Raw genomic sequence first — 14,008 nt, 5'->3', positions numbered from 1 at the left:
CTTGCATAGTTGTGGCATGAGTTGAGCCACATGATTATCGCGATAAACCCTTGATAACTAGTGGCTGACGTTCGCGTGAATACTCGTACACCATTCCAAACCAAAACACATTCCCCTCGCAGTCGCGTCTCCCCCCAACCACAGCCACGCGAATCCACCTGCTCGTGTCCCACCAGTCCACGCTTCGCACGAACATTGTGACCTTTTACCCCGCGCCAAGTGTACCTCACTGTATCCCACTGTGTGTGTCTTCCGTCTAGTGCACAGCTGGGCGACTCCACTGTACCCGCATCACGAGCACCGCAACCCTCGCGTCGGCTCAACCCACCACCGACATGGCGACGAACAAGAAGGATTCCCCTGCCGGCTCCTCGTCCGAACGGGCGCCGGATACTTCTAGCTTTGGAACGGTACTACTCTTTCTCGCTGCTCTTCTGCCGCGCACGGCATGCGGTGCGCATCCTGCTGACCGGCCACGAAGCTCCAACAGCTCGCCAAAGTCGAGAACCGGCCGAAGCCGAAGACGCCCGAACATCCGATTCCTCGGTCGGTCCGGAGGACACCGGCAGCGGGCCGACTGAATCCGAAGTCTCCGCATGCGTTGCGCGCGTTCGAGCAGCAGCGCCGGCTAAGTCTCGGAAGGGAGAGGAGACGGAGTCTGGTATCCAAGAGCCGTGTCTCCGATATCGATATGCTGCGTAACTTGAGCAGAGGTAATATTGTGGTTCCCTACAGCTCGGGAATGCGGCTGGCTTGCGTGTGAAGAGTCTGCTCGACTATGTCGTTCTCGCCAGCTCTCCCCCAGCTCTCCCCCAGCTTCCCCCCAGCTTCCCCCAGCTCCCCTCCAGCTCCCTCTACCCAGAGTCCCCCTATTCTTTGCTGACATGGTCGGTTCTAGCTCTTGCCCCGGGGAGCAAATTGCCGGATCCAAACACCCCCACCTCGATGACACCGAAACCACCACCCTCATCACGCCGCCCCCGCCGCTCCTCCGCGATCGTCATGTACCCCGAGAAACCTGTCGGCGAAATCTACGATGACGACGATGAAATGCCAGCTCCGCCGAGGTTGAGTTTCAACTACAACGATTACCGTGACGACAGTGACGATGACCTGCCTGTGCCGCAATTGTCTCAGCTGCCCGGCGACGAGGATGGAGATGTGCGCTCCTCGCGACGACGGCGTTCTTTGGGGATCGAGGCAGGACGGAGAGCTCGCCATAGAGTCTCGGACTACGGAATACCTGACATGTTGGAGGAGGATGACGATCCGCTGGCACATCTCAACAATACCACCCGGCGCGGATTCGGCTTCGAGTAGGATATTCCCTCTACTCCGGATGTGTGGAAAGAATAATTCAGGTGCTGACCGGGATAGACTCGATGATACGCAGGTATCCTTCCGTGACCGCGACTCGCGCTTGTCGATCCTGCAGAACGATGACGACTCGTATTCATTGGAAAGGAGCAATGAATCCCGGATGCTTCTACCCGATCACGACGAGGTGGACGACTTCCAGATCGAGGTACTTCAAGACGGTAGCGGTGGAAACAAGCATGGTTGGTTCCCACATGTAATGTCCATGGACAACAAGTTGACGTTGCGCAGATGAAGGATCCGGAATATACAATACCAACCGTCCCGGGATGACCAGCATGCTCGGAGACGACTCCATGCAGGCCGGGGAAGAACTTCTAGAAGACACGGATGTGGATGTGTACGAGGATATGGCGGAATTCGGACCTGGAGGATTTGAAATACGGATGGACGAGGAAGGCGACGACGTGGGTATCGACGCGGATGCACGCGCACGGAGGCCAACCGTGAAGCCGCTGAAGATAGCAAAAAAGAGGATCATGAACACGTCGGCTATCGGAGTCGAATATCCGCCGTTTCCCAAGCGAGTCATCAAGAAACTGGCGCAACAGTACGCTGGGGCCAACATCTCGAACGAGACCTTGAAGATCCTCGAAGCGGCAACGGACAAGTTCTTCGAGCAGGCATCGGTGGACCTGGGTGCATATGCCGACCACGCAGGGCGCAAGACCATCGATGATTCAGATGCTTTGATGATGTTCAAAAGGCATGTTTTTTCTTTTCTTCTTGTTATCGTACAGGATTCGTGACGTATTCCTCTAACACTGCAACAGACAACGCCGCATCAATCCGCACACAACTCTCTTTTCGCTAGCACAGAAACATCTACCCCGCGAGCTAGCCCAGCACATTCGCATGCCAGTGCCGCCCAAGGGTCGTGGCAAGCAAACACGCAAGACATAATACCATCTCTTTTTTTTCTCGTTGTGTACGATAGGTTCGAGGAGAAGTAAGTGAGCGACGGAGGGGATGCAACTACACCCAGTCCTTGCTCTGTCGGACTCTTCGCATAGTTCCACCGACGGGCTTTCGGACGAGGATGTACAGCATTATAGATGTGGCAAATGAAAGACCGTACCTCAAAGTTCAGTTATGTCAGTGCGGTTCGTGTGAGGTCAGTAGCATCTGTCGGCGATCGGACCCGGGCGAGACAAACCATGTGATAATGTATTGGAGATGGTTGTTGCGTATGTTCACCTCGGCGGCCCTGCCAATCGGCTTTCCTGCGGCTTTGGCATTCAACTCGTCAATGAAATCAGGCACTGTCCGGCAGAAAGAGTCAACAACGTCCATCCATCCCGGAAATGCGTATCGCGAAGCAAGCAAGTGTCAAGATGCCAGATGTAGCGAACCCGTAGTCTCCTCAACCCACACCGGCTGGGCACCCACTAACCGCGCCATCTGCTCGATGTCGGGGAAATAGAACTCCTCGATGTCGGGCCTGTTGTCGGGCGTAAACATATTCTTCTTCCACGGCGCGCGCAGCAAACCTTCGACGGTGACCTCTCCGGTCGGCAGCGTGTCGCGGTCGCGGTCCTTATGGTTCTTCTTCGACTTCGCGATCCAGCCGCGGTTGACCAGGATCTTTGTGCCGCCAGGCCGCTCCAGCGGCGTGACAACCTGGTAGCCGTTCTCGCCGTCGTGGATGCGCGGGCCCACGAGCATCTCCTGGTCGTGCCGGAACCGCCCCGTGGCCAGCACCCGCCGGTAGTCGAAGTCCTCGATCGCGGCGGGATCGATCCGCGGCGGCAGCGCGAGCGGCGCCTTCACGATCCGGTCCTCGAGCCGCGCCATCAGCGCCGTCTTCCATTCCAGCCGCTTCACCTGCCAGGTTCCCAGGACGAAGGCCGTGACCGGGATCGCGACTGTGCGTGCGTTAGATAGCATTCACGCGACGGCGGTGATGCGCGACGGGTGACGCGTGGACGGCAGGGAGGGATGCGGAAGGGGTGCGCACTGAGAATTAGCAGGCCGGGCCCATGGCGCTTCCGGCCTGTGCGCACGAGAACCGGTGGCTGGTCAAGGATCGACTGGAAGCCGGGCTGGTCGGCGGGGTTGCTGGCGAAGCGGCGTTGCGCTGTGGCTCTGAGCTGCGGCGTCGTTCGTGTGAATGCCGCCGTGCGGACGGACGGGACGGGGAAAAGAAGCCGCGAGAGCAGGCGTGGTGTGGCCATGGTGTTGTTCGTGATGCGATGCGGGGGTGGAGCGGCGAGAGGATCGGCGAGAGGTTTTGTCGGTGTGAGAGTGGGATGGAGCGGATTGCCCTCGAACCGCAGTTACCGGGTTCCTCCGTCATCGCTTTCGCTTGTCCTAGTTTGGCTTAGCTACGGGCGTCATCATCTATCACTCGCCATATAAAAGCTCACACGCTGCAAAACTTTGCCGTTCACCTCGGGCTACCTATCGGACTAGCAGGAAATGATTAGCATATCACTCGACTGGATCCGGACCATGTGAACACTTGGTACAGAATTCTGAAGGGTCCAGTACCTAGACGACGTCACGAATTTGCGCAGTGGCGTCGGAGACGCTATCAGTATAGCCGATATATAACAGGACCGGGGCGAGAACGGCGCTCTCGGAGAGCAGCGAGGGCGGGAAAAAGGGTAGGGGAGGGTAGGAAGGGAAGGGGAAGGAGAAGGAGGAGAGAGCTCCCCTCACTTCCCCCCCCCCTCAAGGTGTGCTTAACCCAAAGACCAGTCCGGCATCTTCACAGAGGCAGACTAAGAGAGGGGCGGAGGGACGAGAAGAATCCGGTAGGAGGGACGAGGTTCTGGATTTCCCCGTCGAACTGGTCGGAGGGTGGACGGGACGAGATATGGACCAAGAAGCCGGTTCTTTGGTGCTTTTCTCTCAACCTAGGAGTATGTAATCTCCTTGGTGCGTTCAAAAAGAATAGGTCGGCGGAGGGCAGTGGGAAACGTATAACGGGCTTGCTGCCGGTGGTCGGAGACAGTGGGGTTGGAATCGGCCATGTAACTGCCATAACCTATGAAGGTCCAATGCAACGATGATCAAACAAAAATAACGGATACGTCATCAGCTCCGCAGCTACCACTGCAGCCCCCATTGCCCGATCCCTCTGCCGGCCTCCGAACATATGGAGGAAGAGGATCGTTCCGATGCCGATCACGACGGCAATGTCGCCTCGCGGACGGTCGTCGAAAACCCCAGCTCACCCACGGAAAAGCTTCAGGCAATCTTCCCGACGACCTTAGGCTCGTACGCGATGAGGTCAAGGAGTCGGTAACTAGGAGCCATTAAACACCTCGCATCGGCGGTGCGAGGTAGATGCAACTCGAGAGTCGAGATGGGGCTCCGGGGCAAGCCTGCTGAGGAAACCTAAATCTCAGGGCGCAACCGCTAGTGCTAGCTACATACGACCGTTTTGCTTGTGACAGCCCCCAGGCGGCGGCGGGCAACGAAGACGGACGGATGGGCATTCCGTGCGAGTGATCTAGACCATGTGGGCAGGACCTGGAAAAGGTGTACGCCGCCACGATTTCTATAGGTTGAATACGAGGATGGTATAATAAACAAACGAGACTATAGCAGCACCGAATACGAGAATGTTCGAGCAAACAAGCAAACAAACAAACAAACGAGACGCCATGTGCTCGCTCGGCGAGGGCGTAGAACCTGCGGCTTCCTGCCACCTGGCTTCGAATCCGGGAATCGGCACGCTTCCACCGTTCAACGTGGCCTGGAGTTGTGGTTCGTGGCTGTAGTCGAAGTACCGTACTCCTCTTGTCACCGAGGTAACCATCTTATCGTAGTTTTAGTAGCCGGGTTGAAACGTTCGATTGATTCGATATATGACTCTGGGACACTGGAGTGAGCAAGAAGCTTTGGAAGCGCTCGCCTTCCGACACCCCGAATGGGGGGTCACGCACCTGGGTTCGTTGCGGTATGTACATTCTTCACGAATCAAAAGCCACATATGTAGCACCCTCCGTCGAAAGTCACGAAACTTGGGGGTTGGCTTGAGCGGTGGCTGCTTGCTCCATCACATACCTAGTGACAGTGCCCTCCACAGCACCCGCTCGGAGTCGAAAGTTAAAAGCCGACTGGTTACGGAGACAAAATCCGATCATATCAAGTGATGGCGCCCGCTAGCTTCAGCGGCCGGCGATTTCAAGCCCTCCACGCTCCTCGCCTCTCAGCCTTCTCTACCGGGTTGACTCTGATCGGATTTCGAGATCCGCCTAGACGATCATCTTGCGTGACGCGACAGAGTCCTCCTCCTTCCTGTTCGTTCGCGTGGATGACAGATCGATGTTCCTTGGATGGGCGCTCTCGTTCCGTATGTACGTCCAGCTGCTGTGGATCGTGAAGTGTCCAAATATTGTCAAAGTGCACGAGTCGTTGGTGTTGTTGGTGGAACGTGAGAAACTTGGGAGGCCGACCTGGTGTCAGAATGACGTAAACTCGAGAAGTGCATTTAGGGATCTCTGCGTTCTTTACCTACCTGACTTTGCACCTTCCGTGAAGATTTTCCAGTGGTCGGAGATGTGTATATCTACACCATCGACGAAGTAGTGGAAAATCGTCCCGGCACGCACGTCCCAACCAAGAATACGCGAAGAATGAACGTCGACCGCGAGACCCGTGTGCCGAGTGAGGGGCGGGAGTGTCCGGCTAGAGCCCCGGAAGTCTCGGAGGCAGCTGGGCCGTCGGTGCCTGCCCGGAATGCTTCCAGCTCATCCCTCACTGGCGAGCAGCACACGGCCGACGAAGACCAAGACTGCGAGCTCGGGAGGTTACAGCATCCCGTCACGATCCCGGAAAGTGTGTAGAGCTTCACCCGGATCGTATGCGCTCCATCTCGTGCTAATGATTCGCGCAGGCTACTCCCTCCGCGAAACCACCGTCCGGGCGATCGTGCACCGACTGCTGACCTATCGCCTCATCCACCTGCGCGGCCCGCCCGCCTCGGGAAAGTCCGTCCTCGTATCCCTGATCAAGCGGCACATCACCCGGGAGTTCCCGGACCACCGAGTGGTAACCGTCGAGTGGCCGCACGCCGTCACTCGGCCTCGTCACACCGAACAGTTCCTCGACGACATACTCGGGATGACAATGGAGCAGCTGTTGGGCGAGAAGAAACTAGTCCTCCTCATCGACGAGGCGCAGATGATGTTCCGGAATCAGTACCTGTGGAAAGCGTTGCTGAAGGCGACCGAAAAACAATCGAGTGGTGTCTGCGTCGGCCTGTTCTCGCTCTACGGCAGTCCGAGTTCTCTAGCGGTCGATCCCGGCGGCGGCACATCGCCGCCCATCCTTGATCTGCTATAGCGGATAGGACTGCTCGACTGTCAGCAGTCCGAGGACAGGGTGAGTGTGCTGCTGACCGTCCAGGAGGCAGAAGATGTGGTCGAGAGGTACGGAAGGACCGTATGATCGCCAGAGAAGCCGAAATACACACGAAATCTGGTCGACGGGCTGTACAAGCTTTCTGGAGGTCACGTTGGGGGATTGCGAGCATTACTAACGATCCTTCACGCGAACTCCGTGAGCATCCCCGGACCTCGGGCTGCGGTTACGGCCTTCACTGACCTTCATCCCAGACGATCCAATCCCACGTCTCGCTCCGCAAGCCGCTCACGTGTGCCCTATTCGCCACCACGCTCCTCAGCGACTTCGAATGGTTCTACCTGAACCTGAACTGCTAGCCGTTCGCAAAGGGCCTATCCACGCGCGAAGACCTGCGGTGTCCAGGGATGAGCAACCTCTTCTCGCTCGCTGTAAAGCAGGAATACGTCGATCCGCGCGACCACCCCGTGGGCGCCGCGGCGCTGAATAAGTGCTACCGCAAGGGGTGGCTGCATATGACGCTCCAGCGCGACCAGGAGGTCTATGTTTTCCCGTCGCCAATGCATCGTTGGTGAGTATTCGTACCGAATGGAAGCTCCGTGGGTTTCTAATTGTCGGCAGGTTCGTTACGCGCGGATTGGTCCCAGCGGTGCCGATGGGGCTGGAGTTAATGGGGCACGAGGAATGGGATGTTTCTGCGGTCTGGACGGCCTGAGTGATAGGGAGGTGGAGAGCATCAGGCTGTTGCCGCGTACGGCCTTACTCCCTAGTGGACTATGGCGACGCGGTCCGCGGGACGAGGGAAGGAGAAAATCGGTTGGTTTCCGCGTACGACATGACTGGACAATCGTGACGCGGCCTGAGGGACAGGGAGGGAGAGGAATCCATTATATTGCCGCGTACGGCCGTTACGGACTGCGCGCGGGACAAATCGCGGAGGGCGTTTGCACTTTCGATATCCGAGTGACCAGGTGAAGATCGAGTGACGTGATACGCCTAGAAAATATCCGCGCCGCCCACTAATGAAATAATCAGAGCATCGTCACCGTCACCGCAAGCAAACGCACGCACTGCCGTATCCCCTATTATCTTTGTGTTTTCTCCTCATCGCCCATACCCTGGCCCCACGACCTACGTGCCGCCGTTCGCGACACCAACCGCCGTACATGGACGCAGAAATGCCGCCGATAGACAGTGTCGAGGTGGAAATCTTGTGGTCAGCTATTGATCGGACCCCACACGGCTCCCAGCACCATTGATGGGTGGTTAAAAGCCGCAGAGTGAGGGCTCCAGCCTGCCCCCCTAGCACCTCGTCAAGGCTCTCCCGTCCCCCATTGATCTCCTCCACTCTTCTCCACCCTATCCGCATCATGTCGTCCCGAGCCAACCAATCCACAAGGACTCGGGATGCGCGGCCCCGAAAACCAGAGCCGACTACGCGAGAAACGCATTCCAAGAGGCTGAGGGGCATTTCCGTCAAGCCGACGCTGTGGAACGCATATCTCGAGCACTATGACAAGCGCTGCAGGCTCTAGGACACGACGCACAAGAGGGCGTACTGTCGGTACTGCATCCGGAAGGTCATCAGGGATTTCGACACTGACCCGGAAGCACGGAGATTGTTCGACCCGCGGGGGACCATCAAGGGATCGAGCGAGTGGACGTACTGCCAGGGTAAGTCGGGGGCCGCCCTCATCATCATCTCCACCGCGCGGATCCCGCTCGCAATAACGGAACACTGATGATTCGGCGGGTTGCGACGATGTAGCGATCGATGCGGTGCCGGCGACGTGCAGCCGAGTCCGGAGCATGCGAACACACGTCACGGTGTGCCCCTACATCCCCGCCGACGAACGCGCACGGGTCTTGAAGAAGTCGAGTGCTGCACACGAGGTCGATAGTTCTCCGGACGAGCCCCCGTGCGAGCAACAGCGCAACCTTTACGAAACTTCCCACGGACACTACAACGGCCACGGCGAGGCCTCGAGTAATAGTAGTAGTAGTAGTAGTAGTAGCCCCGCACCGTGGTCACAGCACGTCTACCGGGCCAGTCCTTACCAGGTACCACGTTCGGCTCGCTCCGTGGTGGATTCGCGGCCCGGGGATATTGCGCCGCCCTCGTCGCCTAACTTCGGATTGCAGGTTGCGTCGCCATCCAGAACGCCACCGAGAATTGCGATCCGAGATCTCTTGAACGATTCGATGGAAGACGCATCAAACCTGTATGACGGCTGGTTTTCATCGGAAAAAAGGTAGTGGTGTGTTACGGGGCGTGAGGAGTTATCGTTTGCTACGCGGCCGCGCTGGCTGCTTTTGGGATACCGAATCGGCCTTGTGTTTGGGATGCGTGCTCTTGTTTCTACCTGATTTTTCAGATTTCTGATTTGCGATGCCCATGTCCATTCACGTCCCGGTCGTTCCTGCGGTAGCTTTTCACATATATGTCATGTAGTTTACGAATGTTGAATTATGATTCCCACGACCATGTGTACCGGTGACAGCGCGTTTCACTTTTGGGGTCCCGGACGGTTGATCGGTGATGTGCATATCATAATCTGAGCTGATCCCTTGAGAGCCGATTCTATTCTCACCCAAGCCAGGCCGGTTCCCAATAGCGCGGATAGTCCAGTTTGACCCCGCAGACGCGCCCAAAGCGTCTGCATGGCGCCAGTGACCAACAGCTGGCGGTACATATATAACTAAGGGGGAGGGGGGGCGTTGGTGCCGCTGGTGTTCAGCCGTTGGTGCGCTCACTGATTGCTCGATTCTCAGCCGTGATTCTCGACCGCGAAAGTGAGCGTGTTTCCGCGGCTGGGAGGAATGTAGGTATGTAGATTTGTGATACCGGCGACCACGCACTGCAGACGGCCGACTGGCCGCCAGCAAGGCTGCAAGGGTGGTAACGACCGAAACCGTGGTTGGTTGGATACCAGTACCTGCAGACACCCAGTACCCACTTCGCTCTGCCGCCTGTAACGCCGTGTACAGAGGCGACCAACAAAAACTTATGAGCTCACAATGGAAACTTGAAAGATATATGTGTTCTATGCCACTGGGCAGAATTATTCTTCTTTAGATGGACCAACCCGTGTATAGATGGGTCGGCCCGTGTATAGGTGGGTCGAATCTAACAACTGGCCGGACCATGGTTAGATTTTTTCCGGCTGCTTGGCTGGCCCAGGAGCCGGATATCTCGCCCTGGCCAGAGTACATACTCATAGAATATTGCTTAGTGGGCTGGCCCAGTGGTAGTGTTGCATGCGGAACCCGAAACCCGCTAATAGTATTACGCGCTCGAGATCACCCCCACCACCCCCACCACCACCACCACCACCACCACTGCTGGCTGTACAGTTGCGGTACTACTTTGGCGACTACATTCGGTAGTACCAATCCTCAACAACCAGCAATTGAATTATATTCTCACTAATATGTACAACAAACACTGCATTGATCTTAGATGCTACTGTACAAACTTTTCCACTTACACCCGAGCCCTCTTATTTCTCAGAACCGATCCTTCTACTACAGCACCATCCAGCACAGTTGATGGGATCGTTACTGCCGAGAACGTGGAAATGAGACATCCACGGCGGACATGATTTTAACGGGTGTGTTGTAGGCTGTTCTTAGTCTGATCTCTGTGTTATTGACGAGAATTGGTTCAGGCTAAGAAAATTTCAACTTTTCTAGCTGTTTTCGGCGGAGATAATCTGACTAAAACTGGACTTGCCCAAAAATCGGAAAACATGTACCCATGGTCCGGCCAGATGTCAGATCCGACCCACATTTGGCGGAGATAACCCGTCTACTACTGGACCAGCCCAAGAACAGGAAAAATTCTACCCATGGTCCGGCCAGTGGTGAGAATCGACCCACCTTTAGATGGGCTGCGTGTCTAAACCTGGGCCGGCCCATCTAAATATGGCTAATTCTGCCCAGTGGCATAGAACATATGTGCACAGCCCAGTCCGCCTTCGCGGCACACACGCTCAGCCTTACGCGGACTTCCGCGTCCGTCTTGCCGCCACGACCACCTGGTCAACTCGTTCGCCAGCCGTCCAAGCTGCTTTCTGATCACCCACTAACCAGCGCCCAACAATTTGAGCGGGCTCTGTGGATGGATGTGGCAGAATTAAAAAACCTTCCGGTAGTTTGCTGAGCCGAGTGATAGATCATGCATATCTCCCCTGAAGGCCATGCTATTGGCCGCCACAGTGGTTGTGCCCCAGATCTAATCTGGGACCTAATAATCCTCGGGTAAGGCCCCAGCTGGGCACAGCCGTGACGGGATAAGTCCACGTGCGCCACACACACACATTTCTGATGGCGCGTGTGTTTCGGCGTGCCGAGTGATGTACTGTGACACACCGTGGCGCCGTATCGGTATCCAGCACACTTGGTGCATAGATATCACTCGGTCTCGTCAAGAAAGGAAGGAAAAAACCGTGTGACAGAAATTTTGTCTCGCTCTGGCTCGCGTTATAGCCTGCTAATTTCTCATTTTGCCTATTCCGCTCGTTGTCGTAATGAAGGGGGTGGATTCCTCGAGCATGTGAGGACGATCTGGCCGCGAAGCCTGAAGGGAACTTTCGCGGCATCCTCTGTGGCCGATGAGGCGGCCAGGACATATTTTCTCTAATCCGCAGTAGTACAAATAGGCTTAATCAATTTTCCCCCACCTTTGGGAACTAATTCCCCGCGAGAGATCGCGCGGATCATCAGATAAGATTACCCTTTGCCATTTGGCAGCGATTTTAGAAAGGTAACACGCTGGCTCATATCATCTCCGGGTTCTGTGGTGTAGTGGTTTGCACGCAGAGTATACTTCAAAATGGTATCTGTTGGTATCGAAGTCCATTTGAAAGGTCCCAGTTCAAACCTGGGCAGAACCGTGTTCATTTTTTACCAGTGGGTGGTTTGGAATAAGGTTTGGCTTGGAAGACTAAACGTGTGAACTCAAGACCAGACAAACGTGTGAAATCCCGCGTATTGAACCGAACTGCTTCGGCTTCGTTTTGGGGACGCGTCAGAACCAGAAGCCTTAACTCTCGCTGGGAACTCAAGAAGCTCCCCCCATCCCCCCCACTCTAATTGTGGGAGTCGGGAATTTCATAATTTTACCCACTATAGGTCGAGTGATAAGATATGGACAATACCCCGTTAATTGAAACTCTACCGCAGGTACTTTATCTAACGACTTCTTATATGACCATCGCCCCGCAATCCACCACTGGGATTTCGCCGGACGCGAAACCGCTTCCCCCAGCTGTGGCCCGCAACATGGTTACCTCCTGCACGTTCCACTCGACAGAATACCTACCTATCATCGTTCGTCGTTCGCCTCTCAGCTTCCTCTCCAGCTTCTCCCTGAATACTACCACTGCTACGGAAGGACAGCGTTTGTTATGTTGCTATGTAGTAGGTCGAGCCCTGTTCTGGCTAGATGCTGCTTGTGCGCTTGGGCGGGGACTGCGGCGGCGGCTTGCTGTGGGTTCAGCTGGGAAAAACAGCGGTGACTCGTGGACTGTTCTCAAAAGTGAAATTTGTCTTTTTTCATGGTGGCAAGAGAAACGGTTCTTTCAAGGTAGCGAGATAAAGTTTTCTTTAGACAAAACGTTATAGTTACTTCATACGGTATATTTTCCTCACAGTCCAGTCTCCTCGTATATCCAGCTCATACATTCACCACTACATTTTCCCGGCAGGCTAGAACACCTTCTAACAATCATTACCAAAGCGATCAAGTAGGGATAAACTCAAAGGAAAAGTAGAACACACGGATCCGGGTCTTTTTGGGAGGCTGCTTGGTATCGTACCGCCGATTTTTGATCCGGGTCAGTGACCACTGATCTGCCTCTCTCCACTTCTGGTGGCTAATCCGTCTCTTGAGATGTGCCAGTGAGACCGGAAGTGGCACGTCGCCCCGGCGTCCACATCCGCTACCTTGCCGGAGCCATTCTACTCCATGGTCGTCCGGGTTTTCCGCTGCCTGGTTGGCCCACCCGTCTGCTACGGCGGGGCCATGGAGCTCTCCTTGGCTATGTGCTACGTTGAAGCTTTCATCTGATCCATCGTATAGGCGTATCAGGGAGGCGCGAAAGTCTAGGTAGGTGCCGTTCTTCAACAGACTGGATTTGATGTTGCCATTCAGGAGAGTCCTATAGGACTTGCCTACGTTGGTTGCCGCTTTTTCCGTCGACTTTGTCCGCTACATCCTTGGTATCGGTTGGGGCCGTGGGACCTCTGCGGAAGTGACGTCAACAGCTGTGCTGGTGACAGGAGTAGGGCTGAAGTCCGCTTCCTCTTCGTCAGGCTGTACTGCGATGCCGGGGATGTTGGAAAGCGGAACCTCATCGCTATCTTGGGTTCCTGGTTCCGTCTGCCATTGTCTTTCAGATTGCAGTGACAAGGTCACAGCTCCCGATTCCATCCAGACCTGGCCCGTGGCGAAAAGCCCCAGGAATATGGCGTAGCCATCCTCATCGTCCATTATAAAGGTCTCACCCGGAAGCCTTTGTTCACGCAGACAGTTGTCAAGTGAGCGCGGGTCCTTTCCGAGGCGCAATGCCAAGGATTCCGACATGGAGAGAAATACGACTGCAGCGGCCGTAAATGTATACATGACTGACTTGTTGAGGAGGGTTTCGGTCTCGACATGGTTTTTTTGGTCATATTATCGTACTTCAGCATCGCTGGAACTCCGTGGCGGACCCGAGAAATAATCTCTGCTCAGGTTTCCCCTGCATTTTTGAACAATGCAGCTCGGATAGTATCGTAGGATACCGACAGGCCCAGATGATTAAGAACTCCAATAGGCCGCTTCCATGTCCGCGACGCAAAGAAGTAATACCCCATCATCATTTGTAGTGTATTGCAGCGGCGGCTCCTTGCAAAGGCCATGATGCCCATCGCGATTACCACGTTGTCGGGGCAAGTTTGGAGTAAACTCGTGCCAACGTGTCGGACCAGGAATCTCGAACGGCGATGGGGTGGACACCTTTAGCGCCCATTCGGCATCGGGGATCCGCACGGATAATCTCAACTTCTGTTCTACAGGCCCGGCTAGACACGCGAACCAATTATGCGAGCATCAGTTGCTTACCCGACCGTCTGTGAAACGAATGCCGTCATCACTTGCGACGAAGGTGTGAGACCCTCACCCCTTCGCTCCATGTACCGGGGATTCTCAGCCAAGGCTTCGATGATTCCATCCAGTAACCTCTTTGCTTTGTGAGGTTTGTTTCCTGTACCAAATAAAGAGGCTGCCAGATGAGAGTGGAGTGCCCGGCTTCGTAGCGGCGTAAGAGACAACTTC

At 55.6% G+C, this 14,008-nt stretch overlaps 5 protein-coding genes and 1 non-coding gene across 6 annotated transcripts; 4 read left to right on the top strand and 2 right to left on the bottom strand.

The window, feature by feature from the left end:
- Positions 1 to 335: 335 nt before the first annotated feature.
- Positions 336 to 2,280, top strand: BZA05DRAFT_448255 (centromere kinetochore component CENP-T-domain-containing protein; the record flags this gene model as incomplete). The annotated part of the gene is made up of 6 exons (XM_051487236.1): positions 336 to 410; positions 482 to 713; positions 899 to 1,316; positions 1,378 to 1,559; positions 1,609 to 2,074; positions 2,151 to 2,280. The coding sequence occupies 6 exons, from the start codon at positions 336 to 338 to the stop codon at positions 2,278 to 2,280; spliced, it is 1,503 nt and encodes a 500-aa protein (XP_051336085.1).
- On the bottom strand, positions 2,061 to 3,890 carry BZA05DRAFT_409286 (putative COX1 assembly protein Shy1). Its single transcript, XM_051484780.1, has 5 exons — positions 3,868 to 3,890; positions 3,335 to 3,785; positions 2,730 to 3,242; positions 2,534 to 2,639; positions 2,061 to 2,455 (listed from the first exon to the last, which is right to left on the bottom strand). The coding sequence occupies exons 2-5, from the start codon at positions 3,549 to 3,551 to the stop codon at positions 2,353 to 2,355; spliced, it is 939 nt and encodes a 312-aa protein (XP_051336084.1). The 5' UTR covers positions 3,552 to 3,785; positions 3,868 to 3,890; the 3' UTR covers positions 2,061 to 2,352.
- Positions 3,891 to 5,808: 1,918 nt separating this feature from the next.
- BZA05DRAFT_157202 (uncharacterized protein) lies at positions 5,809 to 7,026 on the top strand. The gene is made up of 3 exons (XM_051479052.1): positions 5,809 to 6,165; positions 6,224 to 6,888; positions 6,945 to 7,026. The coding sequence occupies exons 1-2, from the start codon at positions 5,964 to 5,966 to the stop codon at positions 6,670 to 6,672; spliced, it is 651 nt and encodes a 216-aa protein (XP_051336083.1). The 5' UTR covers positions 5,809 to 5,963; the 3' UTR covers positions 6,673 to 6,888; positions 6,945 to 7,026.
- A 1,034-nt stretch (positions 7,027 to 8,060) lies between these two features.
- Positions 8,061 to 8,946, top strand: BZA05DRAFT_421688 (uncharacterized protein; the record flags this gene model as incomplete). Its single annotated transcript, XM_051485747.1, has 3 exons — positions 8,061 to 8,165; positions 8,226 to 8,364; positions 8,459 to 8,946. 3 exons carry the CDS (start codon positions 8,061 to 8,063, stop codon positions 8,944 to 8,946), a joined length of 732 nt encoding a protein of 243 aa, XP_051336082.1.
- Positions 8,947 to 11,482: 2,536 nt separating this feature from the next.
- BZA05DRAFT_t267 lies at positions 11,483 to 11,585 on the top strand. The gene has a single exon. It is a non-coding gene; the product is annotated as a tRNA-Tyr (tRNA).
- An 848-nt stretch (positions 11,586 to 12,433) lies between these two features.
- On the bottom strand, positions 12,434 to 13,276 carry BZA05DRAFT_459698 (uncharacterized protein; the record flags this gene model as incomplete). Its single annotated transcript, XM_051487643.1, has 3 exons — positions 12,434 to 12,901; positions 12,956 to 13,072; positions 13,130 to 13,276. The coding sequence occupies 3 exons, from the start codon at positions 13,274 to 13,276 to the stop codon at positions 12,434 to 12,436; spliced, it is 732 nt and encodes a 243-aa protein (XP_051336081.1).
- Positions 13,277 to 14,008: the final 732 nt, after the last annotated feature.

This window comes from Tricharina praecox (genome assembly GCF_024521635.1).
Source record: "Tricharina praecox strain CBS 144465 chromosome Unknown BZA05scaffold_29, whole genome shotgun sequence".
In the NCBI taxonomy this organism is placed as follows: Eukaryota; Fungi; Ascomycota; class Pezizomycetes; order Pezizales; family Pyronemataceae; genus Tricharina; species Tricharina praecox.
The sequence above is the reverse complement of the archived record's forward strand: the minus strand, read 5'-3'. Positions and strand labels throughout refer to the sequence as shown.